The sequence below is a fragment of the Lissotriton vulgaris genome, chromosome 1_1 (assembly GCF_964263255.1).
Source record: "Lissotriton vulgaris chromosome 1_1, aLisVul1.2, whole genome shotgun sequence".
Classification (NCBI taxonomy): Eukaryota; Metazoa; Chordata; class Amphibia; order Caudata; family Salamandridae; genus Lissotriton; species Lissotriton vulgaris.
This window is the reverse complement of record NC_141685.1, coordinates 1,872,201,158-1,872,224,326: the sequence shown is the minus strand read 5'-3', so window position 1 is coordinate 1,872,224,326 and position 23,169 is coordinate 1,872,201,158. Positions and strand designations below refer to the sequence as shown.

Below are 23,169 nucleotides of genomic sequence, written 5' to 3'. Positions count from 1 at the left end.
TCTATTTAAGACGTGCACCCAAGCAAGCTCATTTTTAATTCAATGGGGGGTGGGTGGAGGTGAGTTCGCTAGTTTGATGTACACCTCACCTTTTCCTGCTGGCGCAGGAAAAACCCATCAACATTTATAGATGCTAACAGATTAGCAGAGTTAATTTTTGCTAACGATGTTCCTTCAAAATTGGTAACAATCTTTCAGCAAAAATCTAATTCTGGCTGACCTCCACATCATAATGGCCAGACAGGGTGTATCAGAAACAAACCGCAAAAATTGGATTTGTTTCTGAAATACAAAAAACAACGACCCTGAATACGATTTCACCTTGTACTTGGGGGCCATTGGTGATTTTTTTTCTACGTAGGTCCACCATGCCTTGATTTGAGGTTTTGAGTAGGGAAAATATGCATCAGAAGGCCCAGCCCAAACAAGGGAAGGGGACTTTGAAGCATTATTGTCGACAAGCGCGTGGGGTATAGGTGCCAGTTAGTGGTTTCTGATAACTAAGCCAGCAGAGAATTCACTGTTGAAAACCTGGTAACTGAGGTTGGCAGCCCTTAGTTTGTGCTGTGGTTGCAGATGGTGAACTCTTTTTTTCGGGACCCCATCCTATCGTTCTCTATTAGACTTGACCCAGAGCAAGATTCAGAAATGGGAGAAAGTGGTTGGAAGAGAAAGGTGAAAACAGTGAAAATTAGAGAAAGACGGGATGAAAAAGAGACTGCAAGATTTAGCTATGGAGACATGAGGTGGAATCAGGACTAGGCAGCCTTGGGATTCGACATCCCAACATTTATTTGCACCAGCAGCAAGCTGCTTAGTAAAACTTTGGGGTCCAACTATTATTTTAGTTTTATTTATTTTACAAATTAAACACGGAGGCAGGGGAACTGATTGTTTGGAGGCAGGGGAACTGGTGGTTTGGCGGCCGATTGAAGGAAAAGTTCCCTCTGCCCAGGCTCAAACCCTAAATGAATTTATAATACTTAAATAAATGTTGGAAACAGTGTGTGTGATTTTTAATCTATTCTTGTTGTGAAACCACTATATTCTAAACACACTACAAGCATCAGCACATCCTGTAGTGTCATGAATACCAAATTCACTAACTGGAAGAACTCCAATTGAAAGACAATCGCAATTAGTGCTTAATTAAAGCAGAGCAAAAATGCGTCATTAAGTTATAATTGCAGCACATGTAGAGAGCATGAGAACTAGAAAAAAATGAGGTCAGGCATTGAAAGGGATGTGGAAGGGAAGAACAAGGATAAAACCAGTATTAATGATTTAGCTGATGAAAGGGATTCTTTACAGACAAGCATGAACAGAAGTATCGGCAGGGTATAGAATACGACCCTAGTGGTACAGGGAAATCTATATGTCAAGCACTATCATATAGGGGTGTTCTACCGAGTCTCGAATAACCTATGGATAGCTCAAGGCCATTGTCAATGCCTTGTCAGCAGTCCAATCCACAGTCAGGGTCTAGACGGGGAGCCAGAAATGTACGCATTCAGTAACAAGGATCCAAGAAAACATACAGCTACAAGAATCAATAACTGATGCCGAACTTCAGATAAAACAGTTCTAGAAAGAGCTGAAATTCGAAAAGCACATGCCACCAGACATAACTTATTTTAAGTATGCAAAATCTTATATGGCCGCCTAAATTAATAGACTGAAGACAGGCACGGTTTCTGTTACTTTTCCAAATGTTGTGGAACTTCTATATTGTGTCAGTACTGCAAATCACCCACACTTTGAGTGCAGAGACCTTATAGTGAAAACAAACAGGCTGAATGACCATGCTCGTAGCGCACTGAAGATCGAATGACTGCTTTCATTCCGCCTAGATGCTCACTGAGGCTCTAGATGGACTCATTTATATTTAATGAGAAATAAAATAAATACTAAAAATGACTTCCACTCTCAGGCTACTCACCATGCTGTAGTTCCGTTTTATTTGGGGGACGATTATCATCATGCGGGGTGTGGAGGCAGACGTCAGGTGTTTCCCATTGGCTGTAATTGAGCTTCCTCCACTGGTGGGAAACAGCAGTGTTAATAAATGCCAACCACGTATTACACATGCAGCATCAGCATGTTGCAAGGGCACCACCTTTGAACCACCCCCGTCTTTGCCTTGCCCTCACCCGCTAAAGACGTATGCTGTCTTCACCAGCAGCACGACCATCAGTGAAACAGCAGCTTTCTCAAGTAGGTTACCTTTACATATTTAAAACATCCATTTTAGTGTAATCACTTTTATCTCAAAATATTGCACATCTGCTGAAACCACCATATGTTTTCATTGCACACTAACTTAGCACAGATGAGAAATCTATCAGATATGGAGCTTCGATTTCACAAGTGAAAAACAATGTTTCTTTTTTTTATTAACTTTGGGACTTGTTTCACATTTCGAATAAGAATTTGAGACTAAACATGATGACATAGAGCAATTAAACATAACATAAAATGACATACCCTGACATGAAGTAGCCTTTATAACACTATAAAAAAAAGAAAAGAAACTAAGATAAGAAAAGAAACTATATCATTTGTAGGGCTTCACATTGAGCGAATCGCACAAAATGCACAACTGAAACCAACAGCATTTTGCCGATTTGTTTTTATTTTGTGTAATTATCAAAAGCACAACAAAGTCGCTAATGTACTTTTGGAGCTATTGAGTGGTAACGAGGGTGGAAATCAGATATGGGAAACATGACACATTCGTTTTCTCTGGATTGAAATATGACCGTGTTGTACGAACATGTTTTACTCACCTAAGAAATGATTTGGCAGGTTGGATTTCAACAACATTAGGGTCTACTTTGTATGTAAAATAAACACCAGCATCTCGAACGGACAAGTCAATCTTCATTTTAATGGGATAGTCAGAGAGTACAGTTTGCGAAGGGGTATAACACTCCAAGGTGCTTTCAGAAAATCTGAAAGAAAAGGCAGAACAAATGTGTTTGAACTAATTGTATTATGATCCTTAAGTAAATATTACATTAAAGCTACAGAGTATAATTTCAGCTGCTGTCCTTTCAGGTATACTTTCCGCCTATGCCAGATTATGGGTTTGCAAACATTTTATGCAAGCCAAGTTTGCCTAAGAGAAGAGAGTGTTCCTAATAAAAACGATCCCATTCGGCAACAATTCAATACATTGCAATTAGCACTATTCTTTAATCTCGCTGTTATTATCCACATAAAATCATTTCTGCTGTATCAAAATCTGTTTCAAATTGGCTAACTACCTTTGACTGAACTATGTCAGGTTCTGGTGGAAATAAATTTACCTCTGCTTGAACTGCTCCAAACTGAAGATCCTCTCTGTAAGAGACTGAACCAACAAATCCTTGGGCTGGCCATATACACCCTAAAGCCTTTTAGTAATTAATTTATTTATTTATTACTTTATTTATTTAGGAGTTTTCCAGAGTGCTTTGTCACTCAGGAGTATGTAGGTGCTGTCTAGGTACAAAACAATGACATGTAACGTTGAAAGTAACAGCAGCCTTACACACATTTTTTTAAAATAATTAAATGGAAGGGACGTCAAAATTTATAGTTCAAGAAAACTCAAAGCTTGTCTCCCTTGCTCTACCAATCATCATCGTAGTAAAGGGCATTCATTGTCATTTAATGCTGCTCAGGAGAGTTCTTATACTCTTCCAGCTCAACTACCAGTTCGAAATCACAGGGGACTTGGTGCTTGCTGCTTAAATTATTGTGTTTATTCAGGGGCACTCAAAACATGTATGTTAAAGTCGTACAAAATCAAAATAAAGCTGCCAGAGTATGCTCTATCACTCTGTCACTCCAGATCTAATATAACAGATAATCAAATTCCATTCTATACGTCTTATGTTTGAAGCCTATAAAGGCACACAGACAAACACCTCCAGAAACGGGGCTCCTCTAAACTTTCTTCCAAACAGATCCAGCAGCCCCTGAACTGCACAGTGATCAACGTCCAAGAAAAGGAGAGCACGCCAGTTGAACTACAGGGCACCATACAGTGTGCAGTTTGGTCCCATTCAATAAAAAACTGGAATGAGATTTGTTGTGGCATGTTTTCCGCAATGAAAGCATCTTTCGCAAGATCTATCCCCCCTCGTCATAAGAGAGTGTAAGGGGACCGGGAATAAGGACTGCTCCAACCTTACCCTTAAGGAATGCATTGCCAAGAAAACATAGATGTCATGGTAACAGCTCTCTACACTGAGGAATGTGAAACAATTCCTCCCAGGAAGTCACATCAGAACTCCTGTTCAAGCCTGTGTACTCTCACATATGGATGTTAGAAGTGCCCTGCTCCATTTGCACCCAAACTCCACACTTGACCCCAATGAGGGCACCCTACACATCGCAGCACATCTCATCTTGGGCCTGAAGAAATATGATCACGTCACCCAATCCTTTTGTAACTCCACTTTATCCTTTTGCCAAGCCACGCCATCTTCAAAACCTGCTGCATCATGTACAAGGCTATCACAGTCTGCAGCCCTGCCGATGTGTCTGACAAGCTCACCAACTATGATGGCTCTTGGCACAGCCACACCTAGGACACCATCACATCAGACTGGACACAAAAAGAGTGAAAAAGAGAAAAAAAACATGGCAACATGTCTTTTCCATCTATGCATCAAGGATTTGTAATAAAAGCCTGTAGGCATCAAGACTTCCTGAACCGTGTTCCTATTCAGGAAAGAAATGAAGAAACATCCCTTTAAGGATCACTACATAATGATGCAGTAAGTTTTAGTTTAGTGTTAGTTTAGTTTATTTAAATAGCACAGCTAATTAAAACCATTGCTAAAATATCAGCATTAGCACAGTTATCACATTACAAAACGAAACTGAAAAAGCACTAAGTTAGAATTAAAAAAAAAAAGAAAAAAACTATGCAAATATAAACAATCTTATAGTTATCAGTGTTTTCGTACCGCTGGTCTGGACCAAAAATAAATTAGATTAAAACAGGAAGTGCTTGGATAAAATTAAGAAATTGGAATATGCGTACTATAAGTCAAATTCTGAATCTTCTCTGCGTGAGTTAATTTCAGCCAAATTTGATTTCAATAAATTTACCACCAACGCCGCCTCTAACTCTCTTTTAAAATGCAATTCCCGCTACTACGGCGGACAAAACAAGATGGGCAAACTCCTGGCTAATTACCTTAAGATACGTAAAGAACGTACAAAAATTGAATCCCTGCAAAGCCCGAATGGCGAATCTTTCTTTAAAGACAAAGACATACTAGCTCAATTTGTTTCCTTTTACCAGAATCTCTACACTCCCGAATCTACTCCCGACCCTCACGATCTTCTTTCATACTTTCAAAACATCCCTCCTCCAGAATCTTCCCATCTTGACTTTCACTCATTGGATTTGGACATTAGCCATTCGGAAATTTCTCATGCAATCTCTATTCTTCGTCGAGGTAAGGCCCCAGGGCCCGATGGTTTTACCATTGAGTTCTATAATCACTTCTCCTCCCTTCTTCTCCCAAAATTGCATTTACTATTCCAATCTTTTGCGGCCTCCGGATCCTCTCAAGGTACTTTCCAAGAAGCATTGATTTGTTTAATACCTAAACCAGATAAAGATCACACCCTTTGTAAGAATTATCGTCCCATATCACTAGTAAACACTGATTATAAAATCTTCGCCAAAATTATAGCTCTCCGATTGGATCCCTTATTACCAGAACTTATAGGTCCTGAACAGTCCGGATTCGTTAAAGGTCGCCTATCATCAGATAATTCACGTGTCTTCTTTAATATTTTGAGTAAAGCTCCTTCCCTTTCTGCTCCCCTCGCTGCTATCTCCCTAGACGCTGAAAAAGCATTCGATAGAATAGGTTGGGACTTTATGTTCCAAGCTCTCCAATTTTTGGCTTCCCCCCTAAATTCATATCTCTGATATCTCTACTCTACTCTAGCCCCCATGCTTCAATCTTTGCAAATGGTATGATTTCCGATTACTTTCCTCTCCGAAGAGGGGTACGTCAAGGATGCCCATTATCCCCTCTTTTGTTTATTATAGCCTTAGAACCCTTTTTAACTAAGATTAGACTTGATGACACGATCACTGGTTTTCAATATGGTCCTCAAAAACAAGCTAAATTATCTGTGTACGCTGACATCTTATTTTATTGCTCAAACCCTCAAACAACCCTCCCTTCCTTCCTTCGTCAAGTTTCTTCTTTCTCTACCGTTTCAGGTTATCGTCTTAACACTGATAAATGTGAAATCTTACCTTTAAACCCCTTATGCCAAAAACATCTCTTTGACTCCTCTGGCTTTTCCTGGCAGCCCACAAAGATTAAATACTTAGGTATCTGGTTTGCCCCCCGTATTCCAGACACCCTTAAATTTAATTTCGAATCTCTCTCTAACAAAATCAATACATCAATAACTCGTTGGAACCCTCTATTTCTTTCTTGGTGGGGTCGATTAGACTCCATCAAAATGATGCTAGCACCCTTAGTCCTCTACTCTGTTTCCATGATCCCCATCCGTATTCCAGACCATTACTTCAAGTCGATAGACTCCCTTCTATTAAAATTTTTATGGAAAGGCAAAAAATCTCGGATAGCACTCTCTTCCCTGAAAAAAGACAAATCCCTTGGTGGTGTCAAGTTCCCCCACTTTAAGTCATATCATAACGCATTTTCTTTAAAACAATCTATGAGATGGCTCTCTTCAGATCTTCCTCGCATTCCTCCCCTATGGCTCACATTGGAATTCCTCGCATTCCTCCCCTATGGCTCACATTGGAATCTTCCTTGCTTCATCCTTACGATTTTCGAGAAGTTCTCTCTTTTACCTCTAAGGTGTCATCCATATGTTCTCCCATCATCTCTCACTCTTGCTCTCTTCTTCGTCCATACTTAGAATCCACCTACCCATCTGCCTCCTCCACCCACGCCCAACCTATCTGGCATAATAAATTCCTCAAAATCCGTAACCGTTCCCTATATTGGAAATCCTGGCATTCCCTTGGTCTAAAATGGATCTCACAACTTCTCTCAGACAATCAGCCTCTTTCTTTCCAAGATCTTCAAACAAAATTCTTATTACCTTCCTCATCCCGTAAACAATATTTGTCGATACTTCCATCCCTTACACAATATCTTTCTTCGCTCCCAACCTCTAACTCTATCCCTACCCCACATCTTTCGATTTCTAATGCTATGGATCAATCTCTTTCTGCTTCATTTATTTATAAATCTCTACAGTTCTCTGCTGATCGCACAAAATCTAAGGTTGAGTTGGCTTGGGAAAAAGATTTATCTCACACATGGCCCATTATCTTATGGGACAAAATCTGGTCTAAGATTCATAGTACATCTAGAGCTGCAAATACCACACAAACCTTATTCTTTATATATAATCGTATATTATTCACTCCATTACTCCTGTCCTCCTTTTCCCCAGATACTCCATCTACTTGTTGGTCCTGCACATCCCTTTCAGCTGATTTGAAACACATGCTATTTGAATGTCCTCCTATATTACGTTTCTGGCACTTAGTTTGGTCCCAGTTACAAAAAATTTTCAATTTTACAGTTTCATTCTCCATTTCACACATTTTCTTAGGTTCCCTCTCTCCCATCTTTGCGGACTCCCATCCCACCCAAAAATTACTTGACCTTTGCATAGCTATTGCTTTCCACCATATTACATCACACTGGAAACAAGCTAATGATGTTTCTTTTACTGCATGGTGGAACGCGGTTTGCTTTAATCACCGACTTGACACTAATTTTGTCTCTCCTATTTCCTTAGCAATCAAACGTGATCTCTTATGGCTCCCCCTCACTGACTATCTATCCACAGTTGCTAAACCTCCCCCACCATTTCCGATACGTACTGTTGAAGTTTGTAAACCTCCATGATTGCATTACTTTATTTTATTCATTTATTATATTACCTTTTACAGTTATTGTTTCCTCATATTCTTTATATAATTTCATACTTTAAGATATTTCCTCATTCCCCTATGTTCCTCAATTTATTACCTATTTTTAGATTTTATGCTTCAGTTTCCCCAACGTATTTTGATATTATGTAAGATTGGTCTCATGTTTCTTATACCTCTTGATTGTTTCTTCATTTTCTGTCTTTGTTTCTTTATATTTCAATAAACTTCAAACTTAAAAAAAAACCAAAAAAAAACAGGAAGTGCTACACTAACGGACAGAAAAAGTCTGTAATTAGTTTTTGGGGGAGAGGGAGAGGAAGTGCTGGGGCCAAAGAGGGTGAAAGGAGATTGTCCAGGAGTCTCACGAATTTTCCAATCCTTGCAAGCGCTTGGATGTCTGAGGAGGTAAAACACAGGGCCGTTGCCTCCAAGCATGACACAGTACCCCATTTAAAAAATACGGGTTTTAGGAGTATTCTTCTGGGGGCATCCATGGCAGGGCAACAGCACAAAAGATGCAGCCATGATTCGGTGTGGTAGGAGCACAGTCTGCAGCCCCCCCCCCTCCCATCTGTAAAAGGCCATAGTGCAAAGGCCCAAAAGGCACAGGAACATTATGTTCTTCCGAGCCGCTGCATTCAGATTTTCCAACAGATAAGATTGGGGATCCCAGGATGGTATGAGATATTCAGGGGGAGCAAGACAGTAGATGTGTTTAAAGCCTGGGTGTCCATTCGATGGGAGATTAGTTTCACCTGCATGTTGATGACTTTTTTCCAGACTGAGTATGGAATAGTGTCTGACGTTAGCAGTGAATTGTCAATTTCTAGCGATGTTTGTGATCTGACGATTCCATGGATTTCCGGGGCTGGCGAGAATTTCTTTTAGCCGGAATTTTAAGGTGGTATCTGCAGCTTTTAGTGACCTTAAAAAATATTTCAAGGTGTCTGCTTCGCAATAGATGGACTGTTTTTGTAGGCCCAGCTCCAGGCGTAGTCTTGCCCTCTGGATACATTTCGGAAGATGAAAGATTTTTTTGTAGGTGGAAACTTGAGCATGGTCAAGAATGACGGAGCATGCACCTGGGAAGGCCTGATGCCCATAGTTTAGGGCGGGGAGTAGTGTGGCTTTGATCACCTTCAGAATGGGTTCTGCGGAAGGGCTGCTTAAGGACTGGTTCAGTCGGGTCAGGGAGTATGTTATTGCACCTGCTCTTTTTTTCAAAGCTGATAAGTGTGGTGTTGGTCTAGAATTCTCGCAGAACCAGACTCCCAGATAATTATATTTTGAAGTTGAGTTGATCTTTACAGGTCCAATGCGCCACCTTAGACTTCTCTTATTCTTGCATCTGCCGAATATCAACACCTTAGTTTTTTCCTGATTGATTTTTAGGGTATTGGCGGTGTTATATGTGTGGAGTATGCTTAGCGCTCGTTGGAGCCCCGATTTTGCCTGGTCCATTATAACAATATCATCAGCATATTGTAAAATATGCAGATTCCTTTTTGCAGGGCCTAGCTTTGGAGGGAGAAGATTACTTTTCTCCAAGAATATTCCCAGGTCAGCAGTGTAAAGGTTGAACAAAAGGGGGGCAAGAACACAACCTTGCTTCAACCCATCTTCAATAGCAATTTTTCTGGATACAGTCTTTGGGCCGGTTTTGATTCGAACCCAAGTGTTCTTGTGCAAAGAGATAAGGGCGCCTAGCAGGCTCTGTGGCATCCCCCATTTGTACAGTTTCCTCCATAGGATATTGCGAGACACTTTTTCCAAGGCTGCGCTGTAGTCTATAAAGCAGTAGTAGAGTGGAAGATGATTTTTTTGAGCTGCTTGATGACTAAGAATGGCCAAGGTTGTGATGTTATCAATGGTGGAAGCAGAGGATCGAAACCCTGTTTGAAAGTAAGGTAGAATGTTGTGTTCTGCTACCCATTTTTCTAAGAGCTTAAGAAGACACCGGGCATATGCCTTCGCCTCAAGATCTAATAGGGCAATGAGTCGATAGTTGGCTGGAAGCCTAGGGTCTCTTTTCTTAAATATGGGGCATAAGATCGAACCTAGCCATGAGTCTGGTAGCTGACAGGTCATAAAGACGTTGTTGTATAATGGGCCAAAAGTTTGGCCCACTCTTCCAGAGCACATTTAAATACCCCAGCTGGAAGGCCGTTGGGTCCGGGAGCCCCGTTGTTTTTCATGGCCTTCAGGAACTTGGAGACTTCGGCTGCAGTGGTCAGCTCATGGATTTCTGTCAGGGTGGAATCAACGCGGTCTCTTAGTTCGATCATCACGGGATTCACCTTGTCACAACAGTATAGTTGAGTCACATGCAGGGCCCAATCTTCTTCACAAACTGCATTCCCTCTGTTGGTATTCGAGGAGCAAAGCTTGTTCATGTAGTTCCAGAACTGGGACAGGTTTTTCCCCCTTTACAGGGCAAATATTTTTAGCCACTCATTCTGTTCTTTTAGTCTCTTAGCCTCCCATGATGATTTTTTGTAGGCCTTGCGCAGTAAAGCCCTGTTGTTGGGAGAGTGCTCGGTGCCATTCAGTTTGTGCAGGCGCATAGCCCTCCTTAGGGCTTTCCTTTCGGTGGCTAACTCTGGGTCGAAGGTCTGCTTCGGACGTAGCCCGTGGACTTTATGTTGAACCTCGGGCCCGTAGAAGGGCTTGTAATTTGGTGATAGCGTAATCCCACCGATGATGTAGATCGGAGGTAGCGTTATACATGAGATTTGGAATTACTTCTGTGAGCCAAAAACCCACCTTAGCAGAACGCGATGTGTCCCATTTGATTCTTCTGACTATGGTGTGGAGTTCCGCCAGCGTTGAATGTCCCACCACTGTTCTTTCAGCAGCGGCTAGCGCTAGCATTTGCATTACTACCGTTAAGGGCTTATGATCACTCTTGTGACGATGGGGGATTTCCATCCTAGTTAGTTTGTTTCCCAGAAACGGTGTAAGGGAGATATAATCAATAGTCGAGATGTTCTTAAATGTTGGTAAAAAATGAGCCCCGGTGTTCAGTTCCAATCTGATTTGCTTTGCTGAGTGTAGATTGTGATTAATTAAAAATGTACTCATGGCTTCTTGCTCTTTGGTTCTAATGGCAGGACGGGCGTTGGTTGACAGATCCTTGATGTTAAAGTCCCCTAATAGCAGTACCTCTGCAGATGCAAATTCCAATAACAGCTCTTCTAGATGTTTAATCAATAGGTCTGTAGCAGTTGCTTTTGTGGATTTCATTATATTGTGGTAACAATTAATTAGGAGTATGGAAAAGGCACTATCTGAAGATGAGAGGCCGGTGATTAATACAGTCTGCCCTGATGCAGTAACAGTCAACAAACCAGCTACCTCTTAAATCTCTCTTTGACTATCCCTGCCTTTACCCTGTACAATTCTCCGCTGCCTTTAGGCTAGGTTTGTTCTATACCAATGGCACATAAATACATGCATAAACACAAACAGAAACACACATACTGTGCCCTGTAAAACATCAGACACCACTGCTTACTTCCCCATTCTAACAACAATGTCCTCACAAAGTAAAAACAGAGAATAGACTCAGCTAAAGGCTTACAGGCGACATGCTCAAGCTACTTAAGGGGCTGTGAAGTAATAAATGAACTATAAAGAATTTACACGTTCACTAAGATAGCTTATACAATTAACAAACTACAAAGCATTACACACTAACCAAGACAGATTCTACAACGATAATTGGAGGTAAGCAGTACTATATACAAACCAAGCAATTAATGAATTATCGAGACAGTGCATTAATTCTTCAACTACAGATGATAGAACCCTCCCGACTCAGACCCCAACCCAGGAGGCCTGCGATACTCTAAATTCTTTCTTCTTGGAAAAGATTATAAAAATTAAAATGTCTATTCCCCCCCCCCCCTCCCCAGTCATCCCCACCAGACATTTCCTCCACAAATCCCCTGACCCTCTCCACCCTCCCCGCTCTGGATTCCACCTCCCTAGCGGAACTTGCCACCGAGTTAAATCTGGCTCCCCCAACGACTGTTGTCCACCATCCGTTCTGCGGAATATATGTCTCAACCTACCAGACGATATTCTAAATTTACTTAACAGATCCCTCTGCAGTGGCATCTTTCCTACCTCTTTCAAGGAGGCCATCTTACTACCCCTCCTTAAAAAACCTGGCGCCGACCCTGCAGAGCCGTCAAATTACCGTCCCATTTCCCTCCTTCCCTACTTTTCCAAACTTTTGGAGGCCCATGTTACTCAGTGGTTGTCAAACTTCATTGAATCCTCCTGCCATCTGGAGCCTAATCAGGCGGGCTTCCGACCTGCCCACTTGACAGAGGCCGTCATCCTGGCAGTCCTTGACACACTCAGGAGCCATGCGGACGTGGGTCGCCCCCAGGCCCTCGTCCTTCTGGATTTGTCGGCCGCGTTCGACACGGTGGATCACAACATCCTCCTCCACCGTGTCGAGCAGGCGGGCATCCATGACACAGCTCTTGAGTGGGTCAAGTCCTTCCTTACTGGAAGAACACAGGCGGTCCGCATGGGTCCTTACACTGCCAGCAAGTCCCCCACTTCCTGTGGTTTCCCCCAGGGTTCCTCCCTTTCCCCGCTTCTTTTCAATTTATATCTCCGGCCACTGATCCAATCTCTTCTGAAATGGGACATCACAGTCTTTAACTACGCCGACGACTTGCAACTCATCCTCCCTCTTAACTCACCTCATGCCATCAACACGTTCCCCGAAGTTATGATTCATATCCAACTTTGGATGAACCAGAATCAACTAAAGCTGAACCCTGGCAAGACTGAGCTCCTCCTCCCTGGACTCAGCCATGCCTTCTGGGGTCCACAGTACTGGCCTCCAGAGTTCGGCTCTCCCCCTATTCCAGCTAAAACTGTAAAAAGTCTGGGCATAATCATTGATGACGAACTTTCCCTCAAAGCCCAAGTTGGAGCCGTAGTATCTTCTTGCATGTACCAACTTCGGAGGATCAGCAAAGTCCGTCATCTCCTCCCCCCCGAAGCACTCACTCAAACTGTCACCTCACTTGTGCTTTCCTGTCTGGACTTCTCCAACGCAATTTATAACGGTCTCCCTCAATTTCTGTTACACCGCCTCCAAGTAGTCCAGAATCAAGCGGCTCGCTTAATCCATGGATCCCCCAGATGGCAATCAGCCAAGCCTCTGCTCCATAGCCTCCATTGGCTTCCGATAGACCAAAGGTCCTCCTTCAAGGTGGCTTGTCTCACCTTCAAAGCCCTTCATTGCCCCAGCCCTGTGTTCTTCAAATCCCTCATCCATCCTCACTGTCCAACACGCAACCTCCGATCAGCCCACCGTGATTTGCTAGTCATCCCCAAAAACAAAACTAAAAAAAACGGCGGCCGCCGTTTTTCCTATCTGGCTCCTGTGCTTTGGAACCTCCTTCCCCTCTCAATCAAATCTTCTTCATCCCTTCTTAAATTCAGGAAACTGCTAAAAACATATCTTCCCCCCCCCCCCTCATCTAGGCGTCCTGCTTCTCGCACTTCCTCCTCACCCACTCTGTCTTCAGCTCCAGGAAGCTTCGGCGACAGTGCGCTTTACAAATGGCACTTAAGATAAGATAAGATAAGACTACAAAGAAAAGCATTGAATGAACTGTGAATGCAAGAAAGCTACTGTTGGGGTGAACACAATTTTCTGTGTGATGCCAAAGCAGTGCTGGCCACCCAATTCTGGGTTGTGAACCCTGAAATGGAGGTGTATAGTTATGCCTGTAAATCTTAATAGAGATGTATCTGAAATATGATGACAAAATGACTTGTCAAATAAAGAGGGCATACAAAGTGCAATATATCAAAACATTTTACGCCTTCTTGAGCTGAGTCAGGATCCTCATAGTCAGATAACTTCGATCACAAACCTTGAAACACTTACGTTCGTGCTGCTGCACTCTGCACTACATTGACATTTCTTTAAGGTTTATGGAAGTTTCTATAGGGCTATTTGTGTAATTTAGATGCACTGGCAGAAAGCCATGAAACTATGACTCTTAAGTCGTTAGCTGACCAAAGCTTGTGCAGACCACAGACCATACAGAGATCTGACAGCAATTGTGATCTGTGGCTAGCTCTCTTAAGCACAATGTAAAAATGAATGATGCTGCGACCCATTAGATAGTGGAGTGGGTGGCGCGGGTCAGGACAGAAAGCTGGGTGTTGTTGACTATAACTTTCTCATCCTTAAATTGTATTTTACAACTAACAATTAGGACTTCTCTTGCCAGGATTCAACTTCAGCCAATTCTCTTCCACGGGTATAGAGTCCTTAGAAAGGCAGCCAGAATTGACAAAGATAAACATAGGCAGATGTAGACGATAGTGTCAGTAGCATCATGATGACTTTGTGTGTTGCGTTTGAAACAAAAATACTACTGGGGGCTTTGATGTGACAAGGCCCTCAAGTTCTGCAATCACTCATATCCACTAGGCATCCACAAGGAATTGAATGAACAATTCATTCAAAGGCTTCTGTCAAATTACCAAGGATGATAAACACTCCCTTTGTGTAGCATTCATACACTTATTGGAAACACAAAACTGTAATGTTGTCATTCAATGACAGTGAGCTGAGCTTGGATGTCACCAACAGAGGCGTGGTTATGTATCCCTGGGTACAAGACTCATTCACCAGTTTGCAATCAATGAGTTAATTCCATAGCCGCCAACTGTGCAAAATGAATGTGGTTCCCCAATAGCTTGCTGATTATCTTCCACATTATATTGTATCACTATCACTGAACCTCATCACGCCTGATTAATTGTTTTCTCAAGTCTCTCTGTTTGGATAAAACAAGAGAGGAGGTCCACAGGTCACTTGTGTTATTAATGTTGCAAATGAAATTATAGATAGTAGGTATATAGTTGTAGTCGTAGTAGTAGGCGTAGTTCAAACACATTTGGTAATTAATGGCCTCAAGACAGTGTTCAAGCTGGGTGATTGTAAGCATTTTCAATATTCGTCCTTAAAAAGTAAGAACGCTGATCAAGTTGTCAAGGTCTAGTCCTAGGTTTGTGAGGATAAAAATGGAATAAGTGTGCATTTCATGTAACAAAAAACTGCTCCATCACACAGGATCCTTGGCTGGTGTAGTTAATACTGGAAGAGTATGCCCCAAATCCTCCTAAATGAACCAGCTGGATTAAGGTTCTATGCAGGTAGTATAAATCATCCTATGGCCTACTGAATGAGGTCTGCTGGCAAGATGAATTTCCATATCATATTACAGTGGAAGAATTATGCAGTTGAGAGTACTCAATGTCAACAACAAAACCCTTCCTGCACAGGCACATTATAAACCAACATTCTACCAACCACTCTAGCATTGAAGCAAAATGAATGGAAAGGGGTGCAACCCATCCACTTCGGGCCTTTTTTGAGTTCTGATGTACTTCTCTAATGGTACAAGATTGTAATCTAATATCAAACAAGCATGAAGGTGAAATATATTGGCTAAAGTGTGAGGACAAGATGCTTATCTCGGGTTAATCAAATGGAAATGTTTAACTATGTTAGAACAAGCAGGGCGAAATTCACTCAGATCCAGATTTACTAAGATATTGCGCAGGGGTTGTATTAATTTAATGTTGCAGCTCTGACACAAAATTATTTTTGGTATTTGCTAAGTCATGCAAAGCCGCTTTCCATGGATTAGTAAGTACATAGCACTGCTTTAAAATATTTTGGTTGGGTAGGCATTACCCCCTTCTGTGCTGATGACGAGCCTAGGCTCGTCATGCAGCACGGTGCTCGTGTGCTGGTGACGAGCCTAGGCTCGTCATGAGCCGTGGAACGCTCACACGCGGGGCTAATTTCCCCGCTGTGCTGAGCGTTCCATTGCGCGGGCGTGGTCATGACGAGCCCAGGCTCGTCACCAGCACACGAGCACCGTGCTGCATGACGAGCCTGGGCTCGTCATGAGCACAGCGGTGCCGTGCGCGGCCCCCCTCCCCCCGCGCTGTGGGGAAATTAGCCCCGCAGCGAAGGGGTTAAATTGGTGGAGCATGGGCATTCCCAAGCATCCACCCATGTATTTTGATTCAAACCCAGATTTATAAAGACCTGTAACCTTTGGATGGTGCCAAATGGTGCACCTACCTGACAGGCGTATCTTTATATAAGCTCCTTCAGATTGTTTTTGTGCAGGAAGCTTTTCCTTGCTGCACAAAAACAATCCTGCCTGTTGAACTCAATGTTTATTCTTTTAACATATGTGATTCTCCTTTGGGAAGTAAGGAGGCCCAAAGCTTCATGAATAGTTGGTTGATCTCTTCATAAATATGAAAGTTTATGCGTAGTTTGGAGAAATTTCTTCAGAGCTTTGAGGTAGATGTTAAAGAGTAGGAGTGAAAGCGAGCCTTGTGGTATGCTGCTAGTGTGGGGTGATTTTTAGAGGGCACCCAGTTGATGAAACACGAGTTGTACGAAAATGCCTATATACAATGCACTGTTTTAAATGATGCTCTTGTAGCTTTTCGGAACTTTAGAAGCATGGCACAGGTAAACCATTCGGTCAAGCATGATGAAGTCTCAGTTGTTTGATTCTATGAACAATTCTTCTCTGATGTCAAGAAGAACATTTTTGATTCAGCTGTTAGGATACAAATGGAACTGAGAGTCCCACAGAGTTTATGACTCTGTTGACATGACCAATGTTGTGATATGCTAATTTGTCCAGGATTTTTTCAAGTCCTTTATATTTTCGACTTTTCTCAAGATTACATTTGCAAATGGACTGTGGTGAATTAGGTCTATGCATATTGCCTAGTACATGCTGTATTAGTACTGGAGAGCCCACTCTGGGGTGATGAGACTACAATACAAGAGATGTGGTGACAGGATGGCTTTATTGTCACCATGAAGAGGTTTTTGACAGCCAGTAATCATTCATCCCGAATGAGGTATGCTAATCGAGGATTGGATAGACTGGTGTTCACCTAAAATAGTGACTCAACCCTGGTTGGAACCAGCAGAATTATATATTTCATCTGTATTTTTTTTTGCAATTCTTAATGACTAGTTTGTAGGTAGTTAATTGCTGGTTTCTGCAATTGAAGTTGGTCTTTCCTTGACTGCTCTAGTGTTGACTAAACTCTGATAGGCCCAAATACAGCATTGAATCAGTGTTACTTACAGTAACTGATAACATCAGAATGACCCTAGACAAGGGTCATTCAGTGATTCTGGTGCTGTTGGACCTCTCTGCGGTGTTCGGCACGATCTCCTACAGTGTTTTGCTGAGAAGACTGAAGGAAGATGGATTAAGAAATTCAGCTCTGGCATGGATGAAGAGCTTTCTGACGGATCGTTTCCAAACTGTCAACTAGGCTCATATCAGTCTGAGCCACTGGGTATGACCAAGGGAGTACCTCAGGGCTCATGTTTGAGCCCTACTCTTTTCAAAATCTATGTTGCTCCCTTGGCCAACCTCATGAGGTCGTTTGGGATCATCCCCATCTCCTATGCAGATGATACTCAGCTCCTCTTTCCTTTTAATACATTCACATCCCAGGTACAACTAGCTTTCTCCAATGGAATGAGGGCCATCTCGCACTGGATGCGGAGCAACTTTCTCCAGTGCAACGTAGATAAAACAGAGGTCATGCTTATGGGAGAAGCCCCCCTCCTATGGACACCCGACTGGCGGCCAACAGTCCTGGGACTCCCCCCCCCTGCCCAAACTCTCGGTTAAAAATCTGGGGATTAGCCTTGATCGGGATCTCAATATGAAAGATCACGTCAACCTAACTGCTGGCTCCTGCTTTCACGTTATTGGCATGTTACTCCGAGTCTTCCCTCTACTCCCAGATCCCGCGAGAAAAACCATAGTTCAGGCGATGGTTCTAAGTCACCTGGACTATTGCAATGGCCTGCTGCTGTCAGCTAATGAGGCTCTCCTCAATAGACTGCAGGTGGTGCAGAATACGGAGGCTCGGCTGGTTCTTAACACTCCACCTCGAACCCCCTCTCTTCCCCTTCTTACGAACTGCACTGGCTCCCTATCCGCCAACGTATTCAGTTCAAAACATGCTGTATCACCCATAAGGCATTGGTCAATCTGGGTCCCTCATTTCTCGCTGAGAAATTTGTGCCTTACACTCCCCGCAGATCCCTACGCTCAGGTACCAAACAGCTTCTGGTGGTACCACGAATCAGAAAGGCCAGACAAGGTGGAAAAGCTCTCTCCTACTGTGGCCCTCGTCTGTGGAATGAACTCCCGCTGCACCTGAGACAATGCGACGAACAGCTGCAGTTCAGAAAAATGCTCAGGACATTCCTATTTTGCCATGAATGATCTGACTCCCTCTCCCTGAATATATAGTCATCCCCTCATAGTTCCGCAAAAGCGCAGAGATACCCCTCAGGGGGTCGATTCTAGCGCTATACAAACAAATGCAAATACAAAATACAAATAGAATAGCGGCAGGTGAAGAGTTTACTCTAGACGAAAGCTGGAATGAGGTCCTGATTTACAGAATGAACTTAAGACTCAATCCTAAACTTACTACTATTTTGGTATTCACAGAATGTACTTACTACTTTTGGCATTCACAGAATGAACTTACTACTTTTGGTATTCACAGAAGTTAGGATTTTGTCTTAAGTCTGTCTTAAGTCTGTCTTAAGTTTGCCTTAAGACAAACTTAAGACAAAATCCTAACTGCTGTGAATACCAAAAGTAGTAAGTTCATTCTGTGAATACCAAAATAGTAGTAAGTTTAGGATTTAGTCTTAAGTTCATTCTGTGAATCGGGCCCTGAGTGTTTACTTTGTTCAGTTAGTTAGGCAAAGATTGGAGTCTTTGGATTCCGTGAAGACAACCTTTCATGAACTTGCCTGGTTTGCAGAGGGGAAACTTAAAGACCCAGACTACCTTTGTTGAAGATTTCTTGCTCCATGATCTTCCGTGGATGGAGTATCATGGAGCAGGCAATCATGGCTGCCACCTATCCTCCCAAACTCACCTGATAACAGGAGCCATGGGTTACTGCAAGGTGAAGTGGGGAATGCTAAGGTATAGACCAGGTCTGGAAAGTGCCCGCAAGAGTGCAGTGGTGGGTATGAGGTGCAAGTCAGAGGGGGCCTGTGGGGAAGCCAACCAAACTCAGGGGAGTGAGTCAGTGGCTTGGGACCTTCCATCCAGCACAGAGGGGTGGGTGGGAGAGCGGCACAGCAGAAACATTTTACTCTGAGTAGAGAGTTCTTAAGTTACCTGTTTTTTTTTAAACTGCAAACCTACAGAGTTGCAAATCGGAGACTTCGCTACTAATGTAGACACAAAACTTATGTCAGCCATACTCTTTTCTATTGTATTCAATTTTTGTAATCTTAACATGAGAATACCATCGTACAACAATAGAGGACAAAACAGAACTCAAAACAGTCAACCAGCACAGTCCAGCCCAGACATAAGCTAGATTTCACAGACAATTAATTGGAGATTACTTCCGGTTAATACACACACACACACACAACCTGCTGGCCAATGCACAAGTTAAGTAACAAGCATCACCTTCCATAGCCCACACTCAACAAACTATCAATTATCCTCATTACTTCTACTACTTACCACAACTCACGAAGAACACAAGTTACCAGTCGGTAACACAATCCTTGAAACTAGGACGGGAAGTTACCAGTTAAACCCATTTGAGTTTGTAAGGCTGAACCAACAGCAGAATGTACACCATATACAAACGTATATCATATCATAACACAACATAACATAACATAACACAGCAACACATAAAATAACATATAACGATTGCATACTATAACATAGCATAGCATAACGCAACATCTTGTGTGATGTGTTACCTTCTTATGGCACACACATTTTTGCCAATAGAAACCTCTCTCGATAGCCCGCTATCAAGGTAATTTCCAAATAAAGTCAGCAGGGTGCCTCCTGACTTCGGACCAAATCTTGGGGTGACGCTGGTTATCACAGGATTCTGAGAGAAAAGGGAAAATTAGCCACGGTAAGATTTGTGATTTACAGGTTTCGCACATTAAAGCCAATCCAGTAACTAACAAACAGTGTGAAGTCAAGCTTGCACACCTCTCATTCTATAAAGAAGATCTCACCACATAGGAGAAAGTGCTGAACTGAGTTGGTCCTTTCCCATTAGAAACGCTGCTCGTGACATTGAAGTGTGTCCGGGGTGCAGGGCCCACAGTGCACAGTAACCTTTGAAAAACAAGGGTTCAATTAGAAGCAATGACTATTTAGACTGATAAGTCACAATGACTTTTTTTTTCAAAGCACAAAACCTGCCCACACTCCCAGCTGAGCCAGTGTAAAGCAGTGTGTAACGTACCTGCAAGCCTAGCCTACGGATGAGTCCTATTAATCTGCTGTGCATAGTGCTAGGCCCTGCTGCGCTTCTGTAAAAGGGAGTACACAGCGCCTGAACAACTGGCGCCATGCTCCTCTGGGACGCGGTGCATCGGCGCTCCGGCATCAATGCCTTTCAATCTCGCGAGACAAAAGGGTATTGACATGCACACGCTCTTTGCTGTTTGTAGTTACATTAAATAGCACTAAGAGAAGATGTTTCTTGAAAAGAAATGCCTAAATCCATGGAGAATGCCATCAGTTACAGTTTAGATTGTCAGTTAACCTGAAACTGGAAAGAGCAGTCTGAGATTCGAAAGCAAAATAATTATAATTTCTATGTGCACATTTTTGTTCACTTGTGCTACTCCCTATGTCGATTACCTTAAATAAGAATAACAACTTTTTTATTCGGAAGAAAAGTAAGCAGGCGTGGCAGACAATAATATATAAAGTGTTTAAGGGTATGATACATATACGTAACGTCATACAATTCTGTTCAATACTTGCTAATAAAGAACAGCTACCTTCATTTCAGAAACATCTGAGAATCACAACTGTGATTAAGTATATAGAATAAAGGCTGGTGAAAAGTGCTGAAAAGGACCCCACACAATTTGAAAAATCGTGTGATTCAAATGGTCTTCGATCATTACAGGAAAGTTTCGTAAAATAAAGCATCTCTCTCCATCGTCTATTTAGGTTAAATGGAACCGTGCTATTTACCAAAATCTAATTACTCTTTGAACATATTTGTTCACCAACATTAATTTGTTTTGATTTTCAGTGCACATCAATAAAATGAAGTATTCATGAAAGCATTTTCCCTCATGGGCAAGATAAAGAATTATTTGTATGACTTTAACACTTATTGAATGTGTAACTGTTAAATTCAATTTAAAAAAAGGTTCTCTTCGAGAGAGGGCAGTGCCAATCAGAATTGTTAGTAAGGAAGCAGGAAACGAGAGCGAGGGAGATAGATCAAATTTCCACTGATGAGCCGAGTCAGTAGTTGTAATGAAAAGTCTCCCCTCCATCATTACGAATAAAATTGGTTGCCTTCAATAAGAGATATACACATTTGTCAGTCTAATTTAGCACTGCACATAGTTGCTCAAACTCCAGAAAATGCACTTGAGTATGTTTTGCAGAAGCCAACGGAGGCTGACAACTCACCTATCCACACATTTGCCGACTCTTTACCTTAAGGGTTCGCTAAGAAGACCCCAACTTTCAGCCGAAATCGCCAGGTGACAGTAAAGAGATGTTCAGTGTTTAAGTGGGTCTCACAATTATTGGGCTGGTAAAGCCACAATCAAATTATGTAGCGCCTTGAAATGAATGCTTAAGTGATGGGACTTTAATGAGTTTGTAGATACTAGTGACTCTATTAGTGGGAAATTCGTTTGTGAGAGGTCAGGTGCATGTATATGACTGAATTTACTAGAGTGCCAATAGATTATGATTGAGCCATTTGTACGAACATGCGTTACTATATGATTTTGCTCGGTGATGAGTAACGTATAGGCTGTACAAAGTTAGCGCATTACTCTGTAAACCAGACTAGGATTTTTACACGGATTAGTATGTTAGCGATTTAGGGTGTGTGCGTGATTTACTTTCTGATTGACTGATTTATGGAATTATTGAAATCCTGCTGCTTGTCAGGCCATCACAATGTTCAATGTGATAGTACAATATCTTAAAAGGGTCAGGAGATATTTTTACTCTGCAAGAGGTAAAGAGGGCACATATAGTGTTCATTAGGAGTTCTCTAGCAACTAGCTTAAGTCATTTATTTGAGAATCAGCAACTGGTACCACAGCTACAGGTACCAGTGTGTCAAGTAGCGTTTTTACGAGTAATATTGCTAGCTCTTCTGGTTTGGCAGCAGATATATAGGCATTTAACCTCATTCATCTGTAGGGAATTAAAAGGTGAATTAAACATGATATGTGCAATATTTTGCTCTGGTCCTGTTTCAGCACGCATGAGGCAGCCTTTGGTTTCATTCTACATTAAATGAGCGTGTGAGACAAATCATTAATGCCAATTGGCACATTCTCAATTGCAATCCCACCTCAAAAGACGTGCTCTTGAAGCCGCTTTTTGCACATCGAAGGAACAAAAACTTAAAGGATAGAATTGTCCATTCTAGATTTAAGACAACTGATGCCACATCTGGTCCTATTCAGAGGTCTTTAATGAATAATTTACCTGTACGAGGAACAGTAAAGTGCTCCTCGTGTAAGTCGTGTAATAGCATCATTGAGGGAGAAGAATTTGTCCACAATGGCTTTGTTTCCAAAGCAAGAGATATGTGGAATTGCAAAACCACAAATGTGATTTATTTCATCAAATGTGCCTGCGGCCTTGGCTACGTAGGCGAAACCAGTAGATCTATTCAAGTGCGTCTCACAGAGCATAGATCGGCGATTAGGACAGGTAAGATGACAGCACCACTAGTTAGGCACTTCCTCGAGAATAACCATAAACCGGAAGATTTCAGTTGGCGCATCCTGGAAAAAATACGGATTGCAGATAGTAAGGGCGGTTGTGCCATTAGGAAGAAAAAAGAAGTTTATTGGATTTTCGTTTTTAATACCTTTAAACAAGGTTTAAATAGCGAAATTCCGTGGGAAAATGCGATAATTTAAATTACCATTCTCCATAATCTGTGTGTCAGCTCTCAGCAATCTTGCGTTTCATTGTGTATATATGTATATGTATTACACAATGAAATATATTCCCAACATGGATTTGATTGTTAGAAATGATAGATGTAAAATAATTTTTCACAATTAGGGCGTCTGAACTTGAATATTTTCTCTATTGAGATTGGAACGA

The 23,169-nt window shown here is 42.0% G+C and overlaps 1 protein-coding gene across 1 annotated transcript in view; it reads right to left on the bottom strand.

Moving 5' to 3' along the window:
• The window catches only part of MET (MET proto-oncogene, receptor tyrosine kinase), a 426,751-nt gene that overhangs the window by 112,384 nt on the left and 291,198 nt on the right, over positions 1 to 23,169 (bottom strand). The window contains exons 7-10 of the mRNA XM_086919386.1: positions 20,073 to 20,175; positions 19,803 to 19,939; positions 2,787 to 2,951; positions 1,940 to 2,039 (exon numbers count right to left, since the gene is read on the bottom strand). Of these exons, the coding sequence (XP_086775512.1) occupies positions 1,940 to 2,039; positions 2,787 to 2,951; positions 19,803 to 19,939; positions 20,073 to 20,175 (505 nt within the window). The remainder of the gene's footprint in view (positions 1 to 1,939; positions 2,040 to 2,786; positions 2,952 to 19,802; positions 19,940 to 20,072; positions 20,176 to 23,169) is intronic.